General features: G+C 43.0%; 2 protein-coding genes across 2 annotated transcripts; one reads left to right on the plus strand and one right to left on the minus strand.

The window, feature by feature from the left end:
• The first annotated feature begins 292 nt into the window (after nucleotides 1-292).
• Nucleotides 293-23,118, plus strand: LOC124300890 (frizzled-4). The gene is made up of 7 exons (XM_046755367.1): nucleotides 293-1,249; nucleotides 3,103-3,346; nucleotides 3,509-3,752; nucleotides 3,844-4,081; nucleotides 17,099-17,190; nucleotides 22,057-22,086; nucleotides 22,268-23,118. The coding sequence occupies exons 1-7, from the start codon at nucleotides 1,038-1,040 to the stop codon at nucleotides 23,116-23,118; spliced, it is 1,911 nt and encodes a 636-aa protein (XP_046611323.1). The 5' UTR covers nucleotides 293-1,037.
• A 95-nt stretch (nucleotides 23,119-23,213) lies between these two features.
• On the minus strand, nucleotides 23,214-24,050 carry LOC124300891 (V-type proton ATPase subunit D-like). The gene has a single exon (XM_046755368.1). The coding sequence runs from the start codon at nucleotides 24,048-24,050 to the stop codon at nucleotides 23,214-23,216; it is 837 nt and encodes a 278-aa protein (XP_046611324.1).
• Between the last annotated feature and the right edge of the window lie 2,640 nt (nucleotides 24,051-26,690).

Here is a 26,690-nt window from a genome sequence, read left to right on the forward strand (position 1 = left end):
TGTAATCGCGGACTGTCTCATCTCCTTTATTTACACAGATTGGAAAGGTGTGAATACGCCTCGTTTGATGCCCCCCCCCCTCCCTGACACACCTTCGGTGGAATGCGCGTGTGTCTCGGTCCAAGCGTATAGAGCCCTGTCTGGGGGATTTAATTAACGAGGTATCTTCTCTCTCCACTCTCGCGTGGGGCTGGACGCGACGCAGCGTTCGTCGGTTGGCGGCGTGGTGGGGATAAACGGAGCCCGAGTAGAGGCAGAAGAGCGGCCGAGGCTCCCCCGACTTTTTCACAGGCCAAGCCAACGCTCTCGTGGTGTACCGATTCAGTCGCGCCAAGACCGCAGAGAGGTTCGCACAGCGGCGTTTCGTCTCGAGGGATTATCGTTTTATCATCCTAACCGCCCGCGCCGTGGCAACAGGTTGACTGAAGCTCGTGATAAGTAGTTCGTTAGTTGTTTTATTTTGTCGATCGAGTGACGACGACGCGAGGCTAGCGATGTGAACATTGCGTCTATTCGTCGTCCCACGTCGTTCGACGCGCGATAAACTGCAACGACGTCATTTTCCTGACGGAATAAAGAAAAGACGGAAGGTCGATGGAGACTTTGTGTTAGTTCTCCCGTCGCCTGTGTGTCGTTGTTACAATAACCCTGTGTGAAGTAGTAGCGGCGGCTGTGTGACAAAAACAAACGAGAACAACAACAACACAACGACGACGACGTGAAATTTGCCTCAAAGTCGACGACCGAGATCGTCAGTTGTCATTTGGTTCGCGATATGAAAAGAAGATGTGACCCCAACAACGAATTGTCGCCGCGTTGTTTCGATTAACGGCCTCGGGTTTTTAGTTATTAGGTAAACAATGACGAATCAATGAACCTGGTTTTCCCGGGTGAGAGTTAAATGAGTTGAAAGAAGTGCGTTCGTTCAAAGATAAGGTGACAAAGTTTCTCATCTTCTCACCCTTATTGACTGAGTGAAAAAACATAAGAGTATTGATTTTTCTTGTGACAGTTGAACACGCGTTAAATTCGTCAAGATGTCGCGGCTAATTCTTCACCTTTTCTTGATCGTGAATATGTTCGGTAAAATATTTACAACCCACGGCGTCTGCGAACCGATAAGAATCGAGATGTGTCGCGGTGTCGGTTACAACGTCACCGCAATGCCGAATCTCGTTGGTAACGAAATTCAGGGGGAGGCGGATTTCACCCTTCAAACTTTCAATCCCCTGATACAGTACGGTTGCAGGTAAGAGCACAGCAGTCTTTTTTTTATCACCATTTTGAAGTTGGTAACGTAACGAAAAATCATGGAATAAATCGTTGCACAATTTTAAAACGACTATCAAGTATTTGGCTCTTCAAAATATAAACATGTTTTCTTTGTTATTACGTACTTTGGCTGAGTTTCATACGATCCTAAGGTTGCGAAGTAACGATTTTCCTAAACATGCATCGTTAAATTAACGTTATTAAATCTAACCTCGTCTTCTTTTACTCCTCATCCGCAATTGTTGCGAATGTGTACGAAAAAAGTTGTAAAATTGATGTAACGCGCGTGGCGTTGAGAAGCATGCGGGAGGGTTTTCACTTATATAAAGTGTGTACAATTAATTACCTAAATACGGTTTGACTACGAACTCAAAACACTGACTAGTAGCAAAGAAGTCGTCGCGTGCTTTCCGCCCAGCCGGCTTGTACCACACGCGTGCGTGACTGCGTGTGTATACATAATACGCGTCACGCTTGTACGAAGCACACGTGTATCGCTTGTAGGTACGTGTGTTTAGTAGTAAAAGGCAAATACCTTGTATGTACGAGTCGTGCATATGATCGAATGAAACCGAACCGACTGCCGTAGCCGTGCGGGCAATAGAAGTTGTTTGACAGTTTGTCGTAACACGCGAGCTCTTGAAAAAGAAGTCGAGGAAGAGGAAGAAGAAGAAGAAGGAGAGAAACCACGAGACGACCGGTCGTCATCTCCACAGGCAATCACGGGTCGTCTTCTTATTCTTATCCTTCTTATTCGTCTTCTTCTTCTCGCCACTTCACTGCAGATGATGATAAAAAATGTCACTAAACAAACGTACATAAACAACTGAAAAGGAAAATAATATCCCGTCGCCGCGTTAATTGATGTTATTTTCGCAGAATATCCTGATCCTCTTTCTCCCTCCCGAGTCATAAATCAACAACGCGTTAAATTCTCTTTGGTTTCTCGGTAAATCCACAATGGAAAGGTCTTTGCTCGATTCAAATCGTCTCGTCGCCGCCACTTATTCAACGACGTGCTGTGGGGCTAGCTATAGATATACATATAAATTGGTTTCTAGAGGTGTGGGGAAAAAAAAATGTATAGTCAATCGAATCTCACGTGTGTTTTATCTTCTTTTGCAATACCCTGTAAAAGGAACGACAGGCTCGTCGGTTTTTCGAAGGTTCACATCATGGAATATCTTTGAATTACAATTCATTTCACCTCTATGCAGAAAAAATTATATATTAACCCTATGAGTCATAGCGGAAAGTATTCTTACCACCTATGTTATATCCATTTTATTTATATTTAGAGAACTTTGCAACATATTTCTGTCCGGTTTTTTTGTTAAAATTTCTGATAGTCTACTAATAGGTTTTCAATTCTCGTGAGTAATTGTTGCTATATAATGTAAGTTATTACTGTTAGAAGCAAATTGATTGAAACAAATCGTAAAAGTTGAAGGAATAATTCATTTCCGAGGAAGTTACCCTCATACACATGCACATGTTTTACATAAATTATAAGTTTTTCAGGTCGTTGACTACGAATCGGAAAACCATTGCATAGTTTTTTGACCGGATTAGATTAAATTTGAAATTTTTTTTCGGCATATAGAATTTTTTAAATCTGATTTCAAACTCGTAATCAGTGACCTCAAAAAACATCGAATGTTATAAAACTTGCCTCGGCACAATAATGTGTGACTAAAAGGGTTAAATCAATTAATCTCATAACGACAACTGCAATCGATGATCATATTTAACTGCAATTCTTACGGTAATCCAACCAATCACTACTTTACATAACAATTAATAATAACAATTTAATTTTCGCCCGTACAGCGCGCAACTTCATTTGTTCCTGTGTTCGGTTTACGCCCCGATGTGCACGGAGAAGGTGCCGTCGCCAATCGGGCCATGCAGGGGTCTCTGCGAGCAAGTAAGAGCCAGATGTTACCCGGTACTGCTTGGCTTTGGTTTCCCATGGCCGGCGGCCCTGAACTGTTCCAAATTTCCGCCGGAGAACAACCATCAGCACATGTGCATGGAAGGACCGGGGGAACCGGGTCCGGCAAACCCCTTCCAGGTATGGCTAGACGTGTCGAAGTCTGCGAAAAATAAACTGTCATGGAAATAAAACGGAAAAAGAAAGAGAAAAAAAAAAAGAATGAAAAACAGCATAAGAAATATACATTATACATTCGTACGTACAGACTGCGGTTAACTCGTCTTTGGTGCTTTTTTCCAGGCCGTCGGTGACGGAAACGGACCCCTGGGTTGTTCCTGGTACGCAAAGGCCGGACTCTACGTATTCCTGAATCGTTCGGGTAGGTGCGCCGCGACTTGCGACGCCGACGTGCTATGGTCCCAGAAAGACAAGAGACTGACCGAGGCCTGGATCGCGGCTTCGGCTACGGTCTGTCTGATCTCGGTTGCGGCCGCGATTCTCGCCCTTATCAAGCCCCGGAAACACCGGGCCACGACCTCCGTCGGTAAGTCTCGAGTGGTATTTTCAAAAATTTCTGCCAAGCTGCGTGGGTGTGTCTGTCTGTGTTTCATTTGCTTCTTCTTCTTCTTTTTTAGAACGCGCAATCGCCTGTCTTGCCGTTTGTCACGCGGTGGTCGCCGTCGGTCACGTGGTGCGTCTTGCGGCCGGTAGATTTGCGGTAGCTTGTACACCGGCACTGCCTCTCCACCCCCAGGAACCGGTGGTTATAGCCCAGCAGCATCATCAGTACCTCACTCAGGATGGCCTCTCTAATCCTTACTGCGCACTTGTCTTCCTGCTGCGGTATTACTTCGGAAACGCTGCGATTGTTTGGTGAGTCTTGTTTTAAATTTTACTCCGAATTTTTTATTGCCTTCTTTCGTTTTCTACTCTGATATTTTTTTGCATACATTATAGTATTATAAGATACAGCATATTCACCTGCACTTTATTTATTTCCATATTCTTGTATTATACTGTGTGTGTGTCGTTGGCTGAAATAATTATCGAGGAATATTTGTACACATCGTCGAACGATTTGGAGCACGTCCTTGTCTCTTTCTCTCTCTCTTTCTCTCTCTTGTTTTTCTTTTTTCCGCATCGAACGATAGAACAAGGAGCCGACTATCGGGTCGGTCGGTCTGCAGCCCTCGCGAGAGCGAGAGAGGAAGGAGAGAAGGTTGAGAAAATAAGAGAGGGGGATATAATATAATCTGGCAACAGTGTAATGGTTCCCCGCGTGCCGCTAACGAGCCACCCGACTCCCATCTCATCCCGTTTACTTGAAGACAAAGAAAGATAGAGGAGACGAATGAGCGAGAGAAAGAGACACCGGCACACCAAGCCTTGAAACGTAACGGGTGGCGTTCAGTCTTTTTTTTTTAACAAATTTTTTCATTCCCTGTTGGAAAAAAAGGTCATCTTTTTTTTATATTCATCCTAAATCTGATGAATCGACGACGACGAACATAATCTCAATTGTGGCGACAAAGCGTCAATAATTACCCTCTTTATATATTCGTCTTGTACGTTTTTTTTTTTCATCGTATAATTAGTCAGGGGCTTTTGATGCTACATGGTATGATAAAAATTGATACAATAAAATATAATAAGATTGGTACGGCAAACGGTGTAAAATTTCGCCGCGCTGAACGAAGAGGAACACGGGGTATATGGGTATAATAATACGAGCGAGCTAGCGAGCGTACATTTGAACTGGATATACCATACCCACCGGGGAGAGGAGCAAGCAGATGGGGTCTCGACTGGAGCAGAGGAGAGAACCTTGTTGCCAGATACGCATAGAGTCAATGGCATTCCACTGTGCTGCACCGCCCGGTCGGGAGGAAGAGAAAACCTTGGAGTAGGAGGAGGTGGGATAAGCAAGCGGAGAATATGAAGAAAAAAAAAAGGAAAAACGGAGCTGACGACGGATACCGCGGTATTGGAACGGCCGAGGGATAATTAGTACGAATGACGGTACAATGGTTTAAAGGAAAGAAAATTAAAAAAAAAAAAAGAAAACGAAACAGAAAAACAATTAAAATGGATCGATTGACGGAAAATTGAACACGTATTTCGATATCGTGATTTGTACGATTGCGCGGCGTGATTGGAAAATGTGAATCAAAAAACAATGAATTAAAAACTCGTAGAGTTGTTACAACTTATAGATGGATAGATTACAGACGGATATAGACATAAATTATTAAAGTTTTACAGTATATTAACCGTTCGATTATTCTGAAATATAGTATACAGGTATGTATACATAATATCTATCCTATATACGCGGTATACTGCACTTTGTGACGATCACGATCACGATCGGATCACTCGCGTCACCTCTAACAATAAGATCGTTTCACGTATGCGTATGCAATGTAATACGTTGCGTGCGCGACGGAGAAAGTTGCGTGTACGCGGGATGCTGTAGATACATACGTGTAATAGTTGCATACGTTTATTTATAGATACATACTATACGGTGTATACTCGTATATATATATATGTGTGTATATATATGTATATATATGAACACTATATACGATTTATAAGTAGCGTGCCAACGCTCGATTATTAATTCAAACAAGGTGCTGCCTGCAACACGTTCAACAGTTCCTTCCGTCTAATTGGACCTGCTAGATGCCCTGCATAACTGGTTATAATCTCGCTCGCGACCGCGGGAGAACACCTTCACGTATTTATACATCATGCATTATAACCTCCTCACACAAGCGTTTGTATCATGCGTGCAGTTGCAATGATATTTTCACGTTACAGGTACGCGAGTATGAATTTGAAAGCACATTTCAGAAAAAAATTTGACTATTATCGCGTATAGTCAAAAATATTACAATTATAGTTTAAAATTACTATCATTATTGTTGTTATTATTATTATCATCATTATTATTATTCAGGCGAATCGTATGAAAACAGCTTACAAAAAACACTTACACATATCAATTTATACGCACATTTGGTTATCTTGATCCATTTCCCGTGTTACGAGCAGCGTGACTTTTTCTTGAAATTCATTAATTAAGAATTTAATTATCGAAATGCAAATTATACGGTAAATCTTTCGTATAATGTATAATTTCATGTAACCTCGCAAGCCTTGAAGATGATGAGACGGAGGAGAGAGGTCAACGCGTTACACAGTTGACCTCTTGACCCGTCTCGATTTCATAGACGACGCTATTATACGCTAACCGCTAATCAACCCGGCGAGCCACAAGTGGTTCCGCTGTACGTATATATACATATATACATACGCACGCCTATGCATACAGAACACAGAATGTAATTCAGCATACATGCATAATATATATGTATATATATAACGCTGTGATTGCTCCCGTACGTATATGTTGGGTACATGTATAATATGATCAATTAGGATGAGCGTTTCAACGACAAACGCGGCACACAAGTAATATCAACAGTAGACGTATTATCATTGTCATTATTTCATCTGATTCGGATCATTTGGTTATTATTGCATCGTACGTAAGTTGCACGTATACTGAATATGAAAAAAGAATCCGATCGTGAATTACGGATGGGATAAATGTCATCGACACTCTGAAATACACAAATTATACTCAATATTCCAAATTTAGATGCGAGAAAAAATTTAACTACCAATCGCATTCCAATACGTTGTAACGCTGAACGAAAAGAAAGTAAAAAAGAATGAAAAGAAAGTATGGAAGAAAGAGGAATTCTTGTGCCAGCAATACGGTGCAGTTTTCAACGAATCTAAACGAAACGAAAGGAACGAAGGAACGAGATGAGAAGGAAGCTTTCTTAGGGTTGTGGAGACGTCGAAGTAGGAACGTGGACAGGGGGAGGAGGGGGTTAAAGACAGGACAATGCATCGGCGGAAGGAGTCGCGCCGCGGTCGTTCAGTTTCTATAGGTATATATGTAAGGTACCTTTACCTTTACCTTTACCCTACTCTTGCCGACTCGAGTCTCGCTGCATATACATATGTGGCAAGGAAAGAGAGAGGGAGAGAGAGAGAAACTCTCGTGGCTTTTCTGGACTCTAGTCTAGACTCCATGCCCACATAATGTTGTATATAATATACTTTTCCTGCATCAGAGATTCTCTCTCTCTCGCTCTCTCCGTATTTTTCTCTCTGCCATGCATAACACTGTGTATACTCGGGCAGGCGCTGGGTATGTAGGTACCTCGTTTGGGTTTGGTTTGGGTCGGGTCTAGAGCGAAGGGACCCGGGTGCGATGTTTATCGGTATCCTCGATGTAAATTACGCCAGTCGGTGTGCCGCTCTCTCTTTCTCTTGCTCTTTCTTTCTCTCTCTCTCGCCGCTTCGACGCTCACCGCATGCCTCGACTCACCTTACCCAGCCACTGTACCACCCCAATGCATTGTTGCTCTCCAAGCACCCCGATGGAGTAAAATAAGACGAAGAAAAACCTGCGTATACGCATACCTATACTACGCACTGCACGATACATTATAGTATGTAGGTATACGGGGCGGGGTTGAACTTATGAAACTTGAAGTGAAGAAGTCAAACTTTTACGAAATAACAAAGTTTCGAATGGTCGGAAATTCAAGTTACGATAAAGCAAAGTTGCGGAAAATATAGTTTCGAACTTCGACCGAGGTCTACATAGTATAGTTGGAATATCGTGTAAACTTATACAGTGACAATAATTCCTCTCGCGAACAGGAATATAATGGACAATTGCAATACTCTGTGTCTTGAGGCTTGAAATTGCGAAAGACTGAAGAAAATATTTAAAAAACAACGGGAGCGGAAACAATAGCAGTGAGAATTGAAGAAAAATAAGATCGTAAGTGTACCTACACGAATTATGTGACAATGACTGGCGATGCAGCCGACGTGAGATATTGGGAGTTATTGTCACATAACTCGTATAGAATCGTACTCACATTTTGTTTCGGACCGAAAACAAGTCAGTCGTACACAAGTCCAAGGTATTAATGAACATTACTGTACATAGTCTACCATAAAACAAAGGAAGAACGACGATTGCGATGATGAAGCAGCCGAACTGTGCATATGTGAAACGAAAGCAGGGACTCGGAGGGAAGTTAAGTCGACGACGACGCATGCATGCGGGGAGAGAGAAATTCAACGGCAGCAACAGCAGCTCGCTAACGCAGCACGCAACGGGGAATAAGGATGAAGGGTCTGCCTGCCTGCCCGCCTGCCTGCCTCCGCGAAGAGCTGATCCATCATCTCCTTGGGAGAAAATGGGGGCCCCCCGATGCAGCCGGAGCATGCTGCAGAGCAACACCGCAGGCTTTCATGCCGGACGCGAGGTCCTTACGAGCGCAGCTTATTCCTCTCCGGAGCTGCCTCCGCAGCTTTCGAGAAGAGCTCTGCCTGCCTGCCTGCCTGCATGGTGTCCAAGAATCACGCGCGCGCGGCGAACCAGGGGATAAATTCCTTGCTCTAACCGATAACTCGTTACGATAACGGTTATGACTGTATATGCTTTATATATTGTATCCTGGTATACGTATAATAACAATAATAATAATAATAATGATGATCGTGATGACGATGACGATAATAATAATAATAACAACAATAACAACGGTTATCATTATATATGCAGGATATTAACCAGAATCCTTATGAAACAATAGTATATAACGCGTTTTTCACGAGGCGCGAAATTGAGGTCAGGGTTGCGTAATGTCAGATTAGTTCGCGACTGCGCATGTGCAGAGTACAGAAAACCGCTTTTAACTCGTAGGACTTGAAATCGGTCTTTTCAGTACTCCGTGTATGCGCATTGCAGACTCGCTCAACCGTCATAAAATCGGGTACTTGGTGTACGTAAAACAAGCGTGGAAAAACGCGTAGAATATGCTCGCGTTGCATAAAATAATCTGCCGGACGGTGGTGCAAATTGATGGATATACAGTGCCGTTTCATTTCTTTTCACATACCAAGGAAGCTTGCGTTCCTTTTGCGAACGAAATTTTTTGATCGTTTACACACTGTATCGTTTTGTTGTACGATTATTGTGATGATGATCTTGTGTCTGGCGAATTCTAATAAGAAAATCCGTAGGTACAAGGATGGGGAGTAATTATATAAGAAGACACGAAGAAGAGATTGACTGTAATATACGAGGGGATCGCGGAAATTATTATTTCAAACCGTGTTTCTGAATATAATGTATTTTGTCTCCTATCGGGATATAGCGATGCATAAACTTCAGCGCAGATCGGGGAAAAGGGAAAAGATGATGAAGAGGACAGGACAGGGGACAGGGGCGATGAGAGAGGGAAGTAGGGAGGGGCGGAACGTGCATAACGACTCGCTAACTAACAAAACAAACACAAAGTCGCCAGCGAAGCCGACTAGCCTCGGTCCATCCGCCCGTCTCATCTCCTCTCGATGATTATATACCCCGAGGCCCGTCGTGCACGTACACACACATACGCACACATGGTGCAACCGCCCACCACCTACCTACCTACCTACCTATCTTCGTCGACACGAACGAGAGGAACATGATGAGAAGGGACGAGAGATGAGAAAATGGAGAGAAATGGAGGGGCAGGGAAGGGAAGACGATGCGAAAGAGAGGAAGGAAGGAAGGAAGGCATGCCTGCAGGGTTGCGGCATAGTCGGCACATGGTACTGCTCCTACGTGCTCCACCACGGTACCCAAACCCCATTATAGATGCCGATGAAAGATTAACTTCGAACCGAACCGAACCGAACCGAACGAAACAACGAACGAGCAATGACCGAGAAAGAAGGAGGGACGCGGATGAGAGCTCGCCGCGTTATTCTTTCACAATTCTATACATACATATACCTGCAAGTAGTGTATATGGTTTACTACGCGTTGGTGTTGGCTCATTATCGTTAAACAGCCCGCCTTGTTCTTCTTCGTTTTCGTTTTCTCCTTTTTTTCCACCTCTGCTTTGAGTTACGATTATCCTCGAAGTCTTACGCAAACGAGAATCGAGAAAAAACGTATCAACAATAAGCAAAATGATACGAAGAAAGAGAATGAAATTGTTAGATTCGGAATTATCTTATGTAGGTTATATTCGCGATAGTTACTTTCCGTTCTCATATTAATTTTCAATTTTTATACAATTACGTGTACATGATCGTTACCTAACTGTATATGTATATACCTGTTATCCGAGTCGCTGCGGGAGATTCGACATTGGAATGTGTAACGTACGTGTATTATACATACGGGATAATTGATCATACAACGCAGTAAGTGTTGTTGCCTACGTTTGGGCCTGTTCGAAGACGAAAACAAAGAAATGACCAGGAGTCAAACTTACTCACTTTTCAATGAGAAATAAGAAAATGCATTAAAAAGTAGGAAGTTCCGTTTAAAAAACAAAAGTTGGGCCTCAATGGGTCCAGCAGAGTCCCCGGACCGAAAAACTGGTATGCTCATCCGATGAGTCCCCCCTTCATATACCGCAACTTTTGTCCGAGACATTTTTCAATTCAATGCTTAACTTCCGAAATATTTGAGCATATTTTTCAAAACAAGATACACCGTATTCCCTATTCTCGCTATACCGCGCACAGTGGCACGCGATACTTCCGGTGGGCGCGGCTGAAGTCTTGTCTATTTTCACGTTAAACGGCGGGTGGTGTGAATGCATACCCCCCTACGTATGCGTAGACCTACACAGGAATGATTGTACGAGGATGGGCGAGGAACCTGCAGCTTACGTGAAACCCGGTGTTGATAGTTGGAACAACAAAAATGGTGAAATAACAAGGAAATGAGAAATAAGAGATGGAAAAGAAAATAGTACCTAATGGTAATGACGGAACGTCGTGGACGGTGATCGGCTAATGGAGGGCGGCAGGATATGATTCAATTGCGCGCAGGCTCAGGATTAGGATGACGCTGGTTGCGTTGTCTTTTGTGCATTGCGCCAACGCGTCAGAGAGAGAAGAAGAGACCACCCACCAACCTGCGTTAGACGTCCACCCGTGATTTGAGAGTCGACGAGAAGGCGATAATCTAAAAATATCCGGATATATACGAAACTCTCGCGTGGCCGACATATATAATTCTCTAACTGTACCGAAACGTTGTATGCATGTGTATACCTATACCTGTATAAAAGAGGATGTTAACAAGAACAAGACTGTTCTCGGCTATGCGTTGTCGGTGTGGTAATAATACATTTTTCCGTTCTTTTTTTTTTCATGTACATTCACACATCGTTTGGTATTTATTATTCTCGATCATATAATTTTTTTTCTTACTCGAGTATCTATAAATCTGTTCGGGAATATATTGATGGTAAATATGTATAGAAGAGTACCGTGTGGTAGAAAAGGTTTTTTTTTTGTTTTTGTTTTTTTGTATTTCTTCTTTCGACAACGGCTATTTTCATGATACTGCAGTTAGAAGAAGAGACTTGAGCTCGTCCGTTGGCGCAGGCCTTTGCGTATCGCGCTGAATCCTATATAGCCATACGTATGTACTGTATGTATGTATATATACTTACTACACTGCACTACTAATTCTATTCTTGGCATCGTAATATTTTTATAGTTTCGTGTTAACGGGTGTTTATTATCCTCGCGTCACCTTGTCACGGTACCATTTTAAACCATTGGTTAAATAATCAAAGATTTAGACCCCCCGCTCCTTCCTTCCTTTCTTTCTTTCTTTCTTTCTTTCTTTCTTTTCTTCCTTATTTCTTCCCCTCTACGATCCGCTCAGCTTTTCTAAATCGCATTAGAGATACCGAACTGTTATATATACATAATAACTGTTATATATCTATAATAACAAACATACATTACACGTCATATGCGTATATTATACGCATACACACAAATAATACTACGTTAAGCCATTTTGTCTCACGCCGTGTAACTTGTAGTTTGTTGGGCATAGGAACTTGATGCCGCGGTATTATATTTATACTTAAAAATTAAACTGTGAGAAAGAATGGCGTAAAAGGAGGATGAGGAGAAACTGCTGTAGGTCAATTATAAACACGTGTCCCCTCTAATTTCTTGCTCCGGTTTCCGGAGGAGGGGGGGGGCTTCGATGCATCCTCCATCGCGCCCGGCAGACACGTGTTTCTGCATTCTGCATATAATGCTGCAGTCCGTAGCATTTCCTTTGCGTCATTAAAATCGGGGTTCGGGAGATAAAAGAAATGTATATTTTACAGTAAGAGCAATTAATGACGAAAACTAATGAAAAATTAATAACCAAGTATGTAACGAATTAGTCCATGTCTGTGATAGAGTATACATGATATAAGAGACTTGGACCGTTGTTCCTACTACAACATTAAAGTAAAACTCGGTATAATGGGAGTGAGATGCGAAGCAACCAAACTCGGAAGCTGCGGGATGGGAAGAACTCAAAGCACCACTAGGCAGATCAGTAGTTGCCGCCTAAGAACAAGCAAATGAGTGTTTGCTTGGTCGTCTGACTGCGTGGAGCGAGTATATAGCAACCCAATGCAGCAGCAGCAGCACTACGTCTAGTTTGAGAGGATGCACCAATGGATGGATGGATGGATGGACGGACGAGTTGTACGTGCGTGTCGCGTGTAGGTACCCACCTACATACCTACCTACCTTCCTACTTACCTTATACCTACTCACTTCTTCTCCTCCTCCTCCTCCTCCTGCACAGCGCACATATTTGACGAAGGGACACAACCGGTAGCCATGTTTTTTTACCACTTGAAACGCGAGCTGTGGAGGAGAGGCCGGAGTCATCTGACAACCCGAAGTCGTCCACTACTATCTGCTACCGCTTGCAGAGACCAACGAGGACGATGGCGACGTTCCACGAAGCGATGATGCCGCGGGGAGTGATTAATGTTTGTTTAACGCGTTTAACCGTCACACGTTTAGAATCCCAGGAAAAAAGGAGAAGATGAAGGGAACGGAACCAAGGGTGATGAGGATGGGTATGAAGAAAGTTGGGCATTTCTTCAAACGGCGATGTACGGACAAGAAGAACTCGGGTCCTCAGGAGCACCCTTAACTCTCTCTATATCTTCTTTTCCCCGACTACAGCTACCGCACATATTTGTTCACCCCCCATCATCGCCTTTTGTGGGAAAAACCATTCCGATGACATGATGTAGTACAAGGATATTGTTTGAGTTGAAAAACGTGATACCTTTTCGTCGTCGTCGTCGTCGAATATCAATTACCTCGTGGATATGGAAACCATCGTTGTACGGGAGACGAAAGAACCTGAAGTAACGGGTTCTGAATAATAATATGAAATAACAAATTGAAATCATGTTTTCCAGATCTCGGGTACATATAACACAGATTTTTGACCACCACTTTTTTCGAACAAACACTTATTTCTGGAATGTGAAAGTGGCGTACCATCTTACACGCGTATTACCGCTACGTAGACAGCTGAAGAACAGGATTAAAATGCTGTGACGGAATGCCGAGATCAGTGTACGAAGTTTCGTGGCCCGCGGGAGGATGACACCAACATCTCCATTAGCTCATTTTATACCTGTAACTCGCGTTGAAGAAAACCAACGACAGCGACAACACGATCTCAGAGTATATCCCTTCTCTGGTTATTTCATTCCGACTGATTGTCTTTTTCATATTCTTATTTTCTTCATCTCGCGTTGTGGCGCTTGAAAGAGCAGCAGCCACCGGGTGTAAAAACTTGCCGGTTGCCACCGCGTTGATCTCGCTGTATATCCTACACTCTGACAAATGGTCGAGATACGGTTTGGCGTGACTACCATGCGTGTATTACGGGTACCAATATACCTGCGTATAATGTGAGAGAAAAATCTTTTAACGAGCAATCAACGCCTCGCTGGGATTCCTCTGACCACTTGTGCACAGATACAACATACATACATTGCATCTTACTATCGTTTTGTCTCTGAGATGACGCGCTTGTACATCATCGTCCTTTCGGTTTATTATAATACTATACACATTATATTGCTAAATATCGTTGCATACTTGTCAGATATGCAAAAGATTTTTCTGTGTTTGTATATACGCGACATGCTCAGATCTTATCAATATTCTTTAAAGACAAATCGACATCGACGTACCGCAAGGTAGTCGCCGTCAGAAGGTTGCACGGTGGTGCAGACGCGCGGGTAAAATGCGTCGTTAGTTTGTTTTATGGTAGTGTTAACAAGCTGTCCTCTCTCGCCTCCCTCTCCGTCGCCTCGCCTCACCCCATCGCCCCTCTCGCACTCTCTCTCTCTCTTCTCACGGTGAGGTATGGAGGTACGGGGTTCATTAGGTATAGGTATAACTCGTTGACGAGATCGAAAGAAGTCAAGTGTGCCGAGTGCAGTGTCGAGTGTATACGTGTATACGTTATACCTATAGGGCCACTGCTTGGTGCTGCGTGGCTGCCTTCACGCCGGTTTTCCAGACCATGGCAGCGAGAAAACCAGCGCCGAGATCAAAGCTATATCTTATACGAGAAACTTGGTATGGCGGTTGGTAGCTTTACTCATTCATTATATCGTTCGAGAATTATACGATTCGATGCACCAAGATGTGTGTCCCTTCGTTCGTGACAAATTATCATCATCATCGTCATCATCGCCACCGTCACCGAGAGAGGGAGAGAGAGACAGAGAAAGAAAGGAGGGGGTTTTCCCCATTTCGCCGGCAGTGTATCGATCCATGACGTGCATTACTGTTTTTCCATAAACTGAGCGGATCAGTGACGTTAAAACATTTTCCCGATATTGCATACCTCGGTTCAACAGACGTTGTTCGACGCTGTGATACCTATATTTCACCTGCTGCACGTCGAGCTACGGCGCAACGACTACAATCTGCCAAGTTGATATATGTTATAGGTTTGAGAAAAGCCTGAAATTATTTCGGTTTTACGGTAATTTCTATACATTCATCATCTCCTCTTCCTCAGCCTTTCCGAGGACCGCAGGTTGGAGTGAGAGACGAGTCTAAGAGAGCGAGCGTGCATGGTGAACGTAGCGTAGGGACGGCCGGAGTCAAGACCCCCTGAAAGAAGTCTGGCCCGAATAATGGCTTCCTAGACACAGGTAGCCGATCTTTCTTCTCTCCCTCCCTCCCTCTTTCTCTCTTTACGAAAACCTGTTTTCGACACGCAACGTTTCACAAGGCGTTGTTGAAAAGATAGTATACCCTCCTGCCGTACCGCCACGGCGTATCCAGAGCCTCGTGCTACGACGGTAACAAGCCTTTCCGATTATGTTTTCGTCGGACTTCGCGTCCAGCAGTACCACCTGGTATACGCCGACTGCAACCTGCACTCTGCAGGTTCGTTTGAAAAGGGTTAAACTCCGCGCGCCTCGTTATCCCCTGCTCATCGCATGATGCTGGATACGTACGCATGTGTACGTAGAACACTCGGACTCGGTTTATCCTCTATACATACGCACACTCGTAACTCTAATTCGATCCTCCATTATATTCGTCTCGCTGAAACAGCCCGATTTCTCCTCATCGTCTTGTAATCACGAAATTGACGTACGCCTATCATAACTGGAGCGATCGACCGACGTAAAGGAGCCAACTCACTGCCGTACCGTATTAACTTTAAGTAATCGTGGTCTTTCTTCGCAGAACGATCGATTTTGAAAATTAGAAGCCTCAGTAAACAACAAAACGACCGTGATTGGTATTGGAACAAGTATAGATGTGTAAGGTATAAAAGACACTCTGAGGTATTTTAAGAAATCCCTCTCGCCACACCATCCGACATACCCATCGTGCCTCGAAGAGGAATCTATGTATCCGATCGTTTGGTTAGGTCGACTCCGGGGCTCCGGGGTGATTTACGATTTTCGAAACGCACACGTGCATACATACGTGCACACTTGCATACACGCCCACACACGGAAAGCAGGGAGACTCGGAGTGGGTAAGGCACAGGTACGTGTCCGCATTAATCACACGCACCTACCTGACCGCCTGGTGCACGTACTGACTGACCGGCGATCTATCATATTTAATTAACGCTTTACTAGGCGTACTACATGCTTGCACGGTACACACAGGCAGGCAGGATCTCTCGGGGTATAACCTTGTACACAATTGCCCAGCGCGGCGAAATCTTTCATCTCCATACCCTGCGCGTCGTGCCCGTGAATGCAGGTATAATGTACAAGGTATAGGAACGTGTTTTATGGATAACCTAGTAGTTGCGCTAGCTGTGGCTAACCTCCGGGATTTTGTTTCACGTTTAACAAACTTGTTGGGAGTTTCTTTTTCTCGTACACTTTGGTGCACTTACACCATAGCCTTATCGTACCTTCCACGGACATTCGAACGTCTGGCTGCTAGTTTCAGCCTCGCCTAGATCTAGCTGCTCTGCTCTGAAGCGATTGAAAAACGAAGAGAATTTGATCTCTCAGTTTTTGCAGCTTCGTTTCGTGAAATGTCCGTGTATATACATAACTGTATATAGATATATACCACACAGTGTGTGTGCACTTGAATTTCCGATGTATTTACAACTATATATTGTATCCTAATAATATTCTTAGGGCAATAAAAATCCTCCAGACGATTATTTGTACTATAGTACAGTACCATGGATGCAGATGATCCGCATCGTCGAAGATACAGTGTGTAGGTGAAAAACGTTCCAAAGGCCGCGGTTCTCTTTGATCTCTCATATACATAACCGCTGGAGTCAAGAGAGAAGTGCCGTACTTTGTGGAGTTTCGCAACATAACTAGATCATTTATATACAGATCTTGACTTCCTTTACAGTTTCCTGTCGCTGTTACAGCGCTTTTATACCTATAGAACGCAAAGCAAAAATTGCACGGTTTTTCATCGTTCCATTAATCCTTATTCAAGGTGGGTCGTCGTCTGCGGATGGTGGTGCATCGCTGCTAGAAAATGGTCCAGATCCGACGCATCGGGAGGCAGCGGCGTCGGCGTCGGCGTCGGTCGCGATCAGGACGGTTTTGGACTTCAGCAGGGGTGCTCAACCGTCGGGACAGTGGCCTCATGGGGATTGCCGGCCGTTCACACCATCGCCGTTCTCATTACGAGGGACGTTGACGCCGACGAGTTGACGGGTGAGTTTGTTACACACGATTCTTGTTCAGTCTTCATCTATATCCATTCAGCGATGTTGTTCCACTTGTCTTTAACTTACGAATATAAAAACAGAAGACACATCTCAACGCTTGCGAAGAGCTTTGCGTACCTACTGCATAGTTGTATAAAATGGAACCGCTACGCGACTGTCTTTACCTTCATAATACGCCCCGTAACTGTAATACGACGCACAATGCTTTACACTATTTGAACCCACCGGTGCACGTGGCCAACAACGAACAAGTTATGTAATGGATGCATACATGTTTGTACGTAATGTATACCGTACATAAATCCGACGTTGCTGCTACTGCTGCTGCTGCCGAATACAGGCATTACGTGTGTATCGGTATGTAAGAGGAATTCCTTTGAACTTTTATTTATTCAAGTTGATTTTATTGGTGGTCGTCTGCCTCTCTTGTGTCTCACCTACCACTTTTGCATAGTCCTTGGTGTATAGGAGGTGTTTGCTAATATCGTACGAAATTGCAACGACTAGATCACGTGGCACTTTATTCTTCACATGTAATTGATCGGTTACGTGAACAATAACGCTGTGCAATGTCTGCATCGTACGTGAGTAAAATCCGTTAACCCTTTGAGTCACACATTGTTGTGCCGAGTAAACTTTTACAACAAGACGTTATTCTATGGTTTTTGGTAATTACTCTCGAGTATTGAAATCCTATTAGTATAAAATAAAAAATAGCTAAAAATCGTAAAAAAAAAAAAAATGTTCCAGAGTTCTCTGAATATACAAAAAAAATGGATATAACATAGGTGGTAAGAATACTTAGTACAATGACTCAAAGGGTTAACGAACCTTGAAATAAAACAATCCTAATTTGAAATTATTGTGCTCGAATTTATAGGTTTTCACAACGACCATATCTGATAGTCATAATTTATCATATACGGTCTATGTACACCTATAACCAATCGTGCCTCACCCACGCGCTATGCCGACTACGAGAGTCATCTTCTTACGCGTTTAGTTATTCGTACCTTATACCGCTGGCGGATATCGCATTGTCTGCCTATACCTGAGTTACACCTACGACGTCGAGTTTGCGATAAGATAAGCTTAGCTTGGTGTTGGGATGGATATAGCCCCGGTATATATATATACATATGTATGTATACATGCATAGTATATACATTCTGTATATAACCGGTGGTGGTTCGGGTAAAACGCGTGATCCGACCCATGCAAGTATACCCAAGCCTCACTGGGTGTACTTTATCATGTGTATACCTACCCGAGTGATTTGGGATTTTTTAAGGGTGCTGTTACGTGCCGGTCTGTAATTCGAAGATAAAAATGAACGCATACAACTCGGATTCCATGATGTTATTTGTACACGATATGTGCGACATTATTTTCTAGCCTCTCGAATAGGTATTCAGTTTGCTGATGTTCTCTTCGCTCTCTGTAGATCTAAGTAATACATCGTTCGTTGATTTTGAATTGCTCTATAGACAAATCGTTTTCCGTGGGATCACTTCCATGCGTCGATCGCCATCGCATGTAGCTTATAACGCGGAGACGAATATACGTTATGTACACAGAAATAATATACATATACATATACTGCACGATATAGGCTTATAGAATGTATTATTATACCCCCATCAACCGTCGTCGACGCGACGGATTAATATGACTATGTACAATAGATGCAGTATACGTGTATATATAGGTCTGTACGATAATGTAACGTGCATGATGTATGTGTACATGTATGTATGTATGCACGTGACGACGCCATCAATATACTCTACCCGAGCATCACGGTTTGACGTTTTTATCTCGCTTATACTGTATAAATAGTCATCGTACACACACACGACACATACACAAGATATGGAATGGATATCTATGTGAAAAGAAAGCGTCCAGGTGTAGTGGGGCCGAAAAAACTGTTGTACAATACCTAGATACGTGAAAAAAAAAGAACCAACTCGCCAAAGAACCTGATGAAAATTATTTCTTTACGATGTATAAAACTTTTTCAAAATTCTTTATCCTAATTCTCGGGAGATGTAGGACGGGAGAAAAACCACACAGTTTTCTTTACGAAAATTCAATATTCTTTAATTTTTTTTTACAATACAATATATCGGAGCCAGAATATACGCAAAACAGTCACTATTATGGTATTTTCTCTTCCTTCTCGTATTGTGTATGGAGAATTCCACGCGAACCCAACCAACGTTTGCCTCTCACCACATTTTATTTTGTTCAAAATGTTTTCTGCAATTGTCCCAATTCTGATACAGTATCCTAAATTTTTTCAGATATTTTATTCAACTGATTAATTATTTATAAATATGGAGAGTGCTTTTGAAAAGTACCTTCTTGATAATTTTCGAAAAGTTCACAAAAACTGTATTTTTTTTTTTAAACATTTTGAGACCAGGCCCATGATGGAACGATGTTTTTTTTTTTTGATAATTCCAAAAATATTCTTCTCAACACCACTCTCAATATTTATAAGTAGTTAACCAATCGAATAAAAAATGTGAAGAAATTGAAGGTACCGTTTTAGAATTGGGAGAATCGCAGAAACATTTTGATAATAATAAAAAATTGTGAGGGTCAGACGTTGGTCGGGTTCGCATGGAATTCCCCATATATAGTTCCATTCTTTGGTCAACGCTGCAGCAGAAGCAGCAGCAGCAGGAACGGCAGAATCAGGATCCAGAGAGCGATAACTCGCGAGCGAATTCTCTCCTTCTCTCCTCCATGATCGAGCAGCGCGGTTTTTTAACAAAGTCGCGCACGACCTGCGGAGAAAACGGTTGGTTACATTACGTTGGTTGAGGTGTGTAGGTTGGTAGGTAGGGTACGAGAGGGACTCGCCGGTATCCCAAAGGGAATTTGCATAGTCCGACTGCGGCATGCATGCACGATACTTCGGCCCCTGTGCTGCAGAAAATCCTTTTCTTCTCCAGCCTCCCTCGATCTCCCCGCGCAGTACGGTGTCCCCGAACGATGCAAATGCCGATATTGAAAACTCGGGCATCCAGCGATTTTATATTATTCTTACGCTCTCTCATATCCGGTTCGCATCATGTTTGAAACTACGTATTCAAATTGTGAAGTGCAAAAAGACTGAGCTAATTGAGCTAATCGATAACAAGCTGATTCAAGGTCCTCTTCATTATATATATATATATATATATATATATATATGCACATAAGTATATCTATTGTATACCATGATATGTGCATCTTCCGAATTTCCCGATAATTTTTCTCTTCTCGTACATAGAAATTTTTTTTTTCAACCGCGTACAGTTGTTGCATGCAAATTTAGTTTCCGGTAGTCTAGGACCACCCGGTAGAGGTCCTTATACCGAGTCCAGTGTGTTAGGCTCCAGAATTCTTGGACTCCTGCATCATGCGGTTGGTTCCCGCTTTGCCGCCTGTTGCTGCTGCTCCTGCCGCTGTTGCAAAGGACAGTGAAAAGTTGTAGAGCGGGTCTTTGGCTGAATTTATTTGCATTGAATGTATGCGTGTAAGGTTCCTCGAGCCTTTGTCGTTGCCGTGCATTTCTGTATAGCAGATAAGTGTTGGTTATTTGCATATCATATACGTGAAGCTGAGTCAGTCCTCTGGTAGGTCGCAGACTCCACTACTATTTACATCTATAAACTATGGAAAAAATCAAATCAACGTAAAAGGCGCGGGTTGGTTGTAATTTGTGAAAACGGTTTGTAAAAATAAAATAAATGAATATACGAATAAATAAAACCGTAGCAAGTTTCTCTCGCTAGTATATGTGCATAATGTGTAATATCAGTACACGTAGGTGTAACGACGTAAAGTGGAAACGTGAAGGAGATGTTCTCTTTGAGATAAAAGGTGTGTGCGCGTCAGGATTTATTGGACGGCGTGTACTCGGTGGATATAATCGAGTACTACTCCAGGTCTTCCAGTATCTGAGAGATGATGTCCTCCTCTCGTCGTTCCCTTTTATCGCGAGGACACTTAGCAGCGGTTCAAGTTGACGTCCGTTGTCCGTACAACGAGTGAATAAATCTAAATTGGAAACTATAAGTGGCCGATGAAACTCGGTAAAAGATCACGCGATTCATTCGGGGTATTGGTCAGGTGCAGGGAATCATGGAACTTGAATAAGAACTTTATTATAATTGCAGGGTTGAAGAAACACAGAGAATTTCTCAAATTTTATTACCTATTATCTTTTCAACTGGCACGCGGAAATCTCATCCAAAGAGAATGACAAAAAAAAAAAAAAACTAGGAAATACTTTGTAACGTACAGTCAGGAGTTTACGAGAAGATGAGGGACGCGTGCCGCGCGTGTCCAGTTTAAAGATCCTTGCGGAAGACTAGTTTTTGCGATTGATGCGCCTGTAAGTTAGGAAGGCGAACGAAGCTGGATGGAATAGGATTCGATAAAGCGGGTTGTGAAAAAGTGAAGGTAAAAAGAAAGGAACCGTCGTGTCGCGTCGCCTCGTAAAAGCAGCCCGGATCGCAAGCTATTTCACTTTTTTCCTCACATACCGTTGACTGTTGTTGTGTTATTATTGTTATTATTATTGTTGTTGTTGTCGTTGTTGTCGTTGGTGCTGTTGGCCGTTGTCCTGCTGCTGCACGACGAAAAACCCCATCTTTCTCTTTTGTGCGAAATGTGCATGCACGGCTGAGTGACATGAGTGACACAGAAATGAGGCAGAAAGGAGTGCAGGGAAAGAAATACTACGGATCGCATTGTATATACTTTTTATCGCGGACCGTAGCAGCAACCGCGACTTGAATGACACCAGCTTCTTCCTCTTCCTCTTCCTCTTCCTCGTCCCTCTGCATCTTACATGCACCTTATATACTCATTCCGACAATCCTCCACACCTTGGACCGCGACTCATGGTAACCAAAATATATTTTCCTTTCCAGGGAGCTGCTTCGTCGGCCAACAGAGCACGAGGTCCTTACTGGTCCTGGTGTTGGGTCCTCAGCTTGCGTACCTTTTCTTTGGTCTCTCCTTCCTGATCGTGGGATCGGCGACGCTGCTCCTTCCCCGTCCGTCGGTGAGGCTATCGCCGCTTTTGAGTCCGTTGAACCCATCGCCGACGACCGCTAGCTCGACGCATTCTAACACGAGGTCTCAGCTTCACCAGCAGCATCACACCCTGCACGGTCAGCAGTCACGGGGCGTTCAGAACAGCGTGCAGAACGTCTTCCAGGGGAAGACCGGGCAGCCGTCCTGCGCGACGATTCTCCAGGCCGACCCAAGGGCACATCAGAGGGCCCTCCTGACCAGGGTCGGCGTCTTCGCTTGCGGCTATGCCGCCATTGTTCTCGCAGTAGCCGGAATCAATTTCTACGAATGGTTGAGCCGCGACTCCTGGCTCAGGGCCCCGGAGCCATCTACGGCACCAAAGGAGGCCCCGAGACCGATGATACAGATGTTCGTGATGCGCTCAGTCGCCTCTCTCCTCGCCGGCATAATCGCCGCGGCCTGGATATGGTGGCCGAACCTCCTTGGCGTATGGCGAAGGCTTCCGCCGTGCAAACAACCACCCCACAAGTGCCATCCCGCTCCGGTTGTCAGGTGCTATAGCACCGGATCCACCAGCCCGACCCCCCATCAGATTCACCACCTCAGTCATCTCGCGCCCCAGCATCCATTGCTGATGCGTAACGCTCCCGTTGTCAATAACGGGCAGGTACCGGCGCCCTACAGGGGACACAAAAAACATCGGAAACACAGGAAACACCACAGCGGTAGCGAGACTCAGGTTTAAAGAGGAGAACAGACTCGTTGAAGTCGGAGCGAATTCGAGACTGGACTCGAGTCCGGCGGTAACTTTCATTTTATCACTCCCTAAGTATGTTGGACTTATTTTTTTCTCAATTTCGTTGTATTTAACAACGGGATGTATACTGCGATCTGGTGACACGGGCAGAACGATCTTCGAACAATCTTGGCCGACTTCGTCACCGACGACGACGGAGGTTTGACCGATGACTCGGGAACACCTTCCTGTATCCTCTTTTCGTCGTCCAACGAATTCTCCTCTTCCTCATTTTTCTTTAGCTTTTTCTTCTTGATCTTTTTTATTCTGTAAAATTCCTCACGGTCCATCTCGTCGATCTCCGATACAATGTACTTGAGAGTCGATTCGATCTTCGGTATTACGACGTGCTTCATTCCCGCTACCCTGACGTTCGCCGTCTTCAGTGTCTTTTCCAGCGTCAGAAACGCCGTCTGGAGGGAGGCGAGCTCGACGCCGAGTTTTATTACTTGTAGAAACATTTGCTTCGCGGTAGCTAGCTGCTGACCACCTCGGGAAAGACCGGCGTACTCGTAGACGTCGATACCGTCCTGGTAGCATTCAAATACGGTTATGATTGTACCGGCTACGTTCACCTTGGACGTCAGTATTCTCGTTCTGGCCTTTTCACCGACTGCCTCGAGTATCACGGCGGCTATGCTCATCGTTTCACCCGTCACGAAACGTACCTCGGCCAATGAAAACGCTGCCTCCCTTATCGCCTCCGATATCTCACTTTTCACTTGTATCAATTTTTGCAACGTGACACGCAGTCGCGACTGCAACGCATCGGCCTTACGTTTCATCAGGAGGTGGCCTTTTGTCGCCACGGCGACGCGTCCTTTCAACATCACGACGTTGCCTCGTGTCGGAAATATCATCAATCTGTTAGTCTGAGACATTTTCAGTTTTCTTTGTATTGTATTTTTCTTCCTTTTTGCTGTTTAATATCGTTTCATTTTGTATTTCAATATTATTCGCGCAAAAATTTCATACAGAGAATAATTTAAGATTTTACTTAATACGTTTGTTAGCGGGGGTGTAAATTATGACTGGTTGAAAGAGAGGAAAAAAAAAAAAAACAGCCAACCGAACAATAAGTATACAATATTGACGCATGAACCATTGATTTAATACGTGTGTATATTATACGTGAGAGATAAAAATTTTGGGACAGCCGTGCCGGCTGACGAAATGTAACAATAAAGCTAGGGGAAAAAGAGGGATCCCTCTCCCCTTCGACGTAAAGAGTAGAGTGATGTCTGTGGAAATTCCGACCTGTCGCTCAGAACTCCTGACATGTGTGTAAACATGGAATGTGAACCCTGTGGCAGTTGACGGGCGGTTATCATCATCATTTGCGTATACCGTAGTATGTAAGGTTTGGACGAGAGAAAAAGAGGCGCGTATCTATCTATACGTACATACAAGAAGCATTTTTCCGTAATAGTGACACACCATTTTATATTTAAATAAACATCGATTAGATATTAGCTAGATAATATTATGGGTATAAATACTGGAAAAGAAAAATTTTTCTTTTATTTTCGTTTTTGTTTCGTGTTCACTTGAAGACTGTAAATAATTTAGTTTTATTTTTTTTTATTTTTATTTGTTTTATAACTTTCATTGCTCGACAGCAATTTCAAGTAGACATATACGTATGTATGATATACATATCTATAACTGGCTATAACGGCAGCTGAATATTAAAACTATTAATATCTGTATAAATATTATTAATAACTATAATAATAATTATTAGAATTATAATAATACATTGAATAATTAGTTTTATACTCTCCATTATTTTATATAATGCTTAATGAATCGCGAGAAAAGTGCGTTGAGTTTAATTTTTTTTATTTTGCTTTCAAATTAAAAAACAGACGCGCGTGTATAATACGTAGCACGGAATATTACCTACGTTGAAACATCAAAGAGAAAAACAACACGTAACACCTACATAGTACAGAATCTATTGTGATATATTATTTCCGTTTAATAATTCGTTTAATTGTCATAAAACATTGTATAAGAACTTTTTTTATTTCTATTTTTATTTCGTTTTTCATTTCTCAGCTGACGCGTATCAAGGGATAAACTCTGCGTGTAACTAGCTTGGCAATATAGGTATAATTCCGTATTGCAATAACTATATAATATATATTATTTCAATATCATTATCTTAAAACGTAGAACGACCAACGGAATAAAACTAAACAGAGAAAACTTTTGTACCATAATAAATTTATATATTAAACTTAATTTTCATATGGTATATATATAATATATATATATATATTATATGTATATATACATATATCGGACCTGGTTGAAGTATTAATTAATTTTTATATAATTTCGATATTGCAGATATGAGGAGGAATTGCGACTTGAGAAAAAAGGTCCGAATACATTGTCATCCTTATGTTTAATTCGTCAAAACCTGCGACGACATTTTTCCCAAGTGTAACATCAAGGCGACTGCACGTGTGTATGTACATAAAGCCGAGATGTAATCTGAATCGTAGCGTGAGATGATGAGGATTACGAAGATGAAAAGAACGAGGTGACGATATCGAGAATCTAGTCTTAATTGGTTCGTATTTTTCCTTCCCTTTCTCTTTCATTCTTCTATTCATCAATGGGGTGACCCATAGAACATTTAGACGCGTCGAACGCAGGCGACAAAACCGCCGGCGTGATGCAGAGCTTGCGCCAGTTTAGAACGACGCAGCGGCGTTGAATCGAGGTGTGATTGTCCAGCGTTTGGAGCACAATAAAGAGGCCTTTCAGCTCTTCTGGTGCGCCAAGGTGTGGCATTCACCAAGTGCAATGGTACGAAGAGAGGTAAAAAAAAAAAATAGGAAAAAATCCTTACCATTATTTCCTTTGTCTCCGATTCTTTCACCCCTCACTGCAGGACTCTCACGTGTCTACCAATATATAAAGGTATACGTATAGGTATTATACCTATACACCAGCCACGATCCTTTTGCCTCAGCATCAGTCATCCGAGGGAACAAATATACGTCTACACGCGCGTCAAACTTTTTCATCTAATATACTTGTACGCAGTGCATTCAAGTGCACGCACTACGTGTCAAGATCAAAGTGAGTGTGTATAATGCATCAGCGCGCATTCGAGAACCGAAAGGGTTCGACCGGTGCGAAACCCACCGTATCAAATATCTGACCGAGCCGAAGCGGGGCGGAGCTCGGATTTAGTTCTTATTTTTCAATTTTCTTAAACGTGTAAACTGGATATTTCTTTACACGCGCAGGTGTAGGTAACAATACCGTATCGTGTTCAAGGTGCAGGACTTATTCTTTGTAAAGGCGGGTATATATTGATAGATCGACTGCGGACGTGGATAAAAATGGGCGTCTTGTCAAATTTTTACAGTCCGTTTTGATGCCAGTTGTAATTTTGAATGAAATTATATTGGAAAAACCATCCATTCGTTGGAGAAAGATTAACTTTATTTCTTTTGTTAAGTTTGAAACGATAGCAGTCGCAGTTCTAAAAACACGCACGC

The sequence above is a fragment of the Neodiprion virginianus genome, chromosome 3, assembly GCF_021901495.1.
Source record: "Neodiprion virginianus isolate iyNeoVirg1 chromosome 3, iyNeoVirg1.1, whole genome shotgun sequence".
Taxonomy (NCBI): domain Eukaryota; kingdom Metazoa; phylum Arthropoda; class Insecta; order Hymenoptera; family Diprionidae; genus Neodiprion; species Neodiprion virginianus.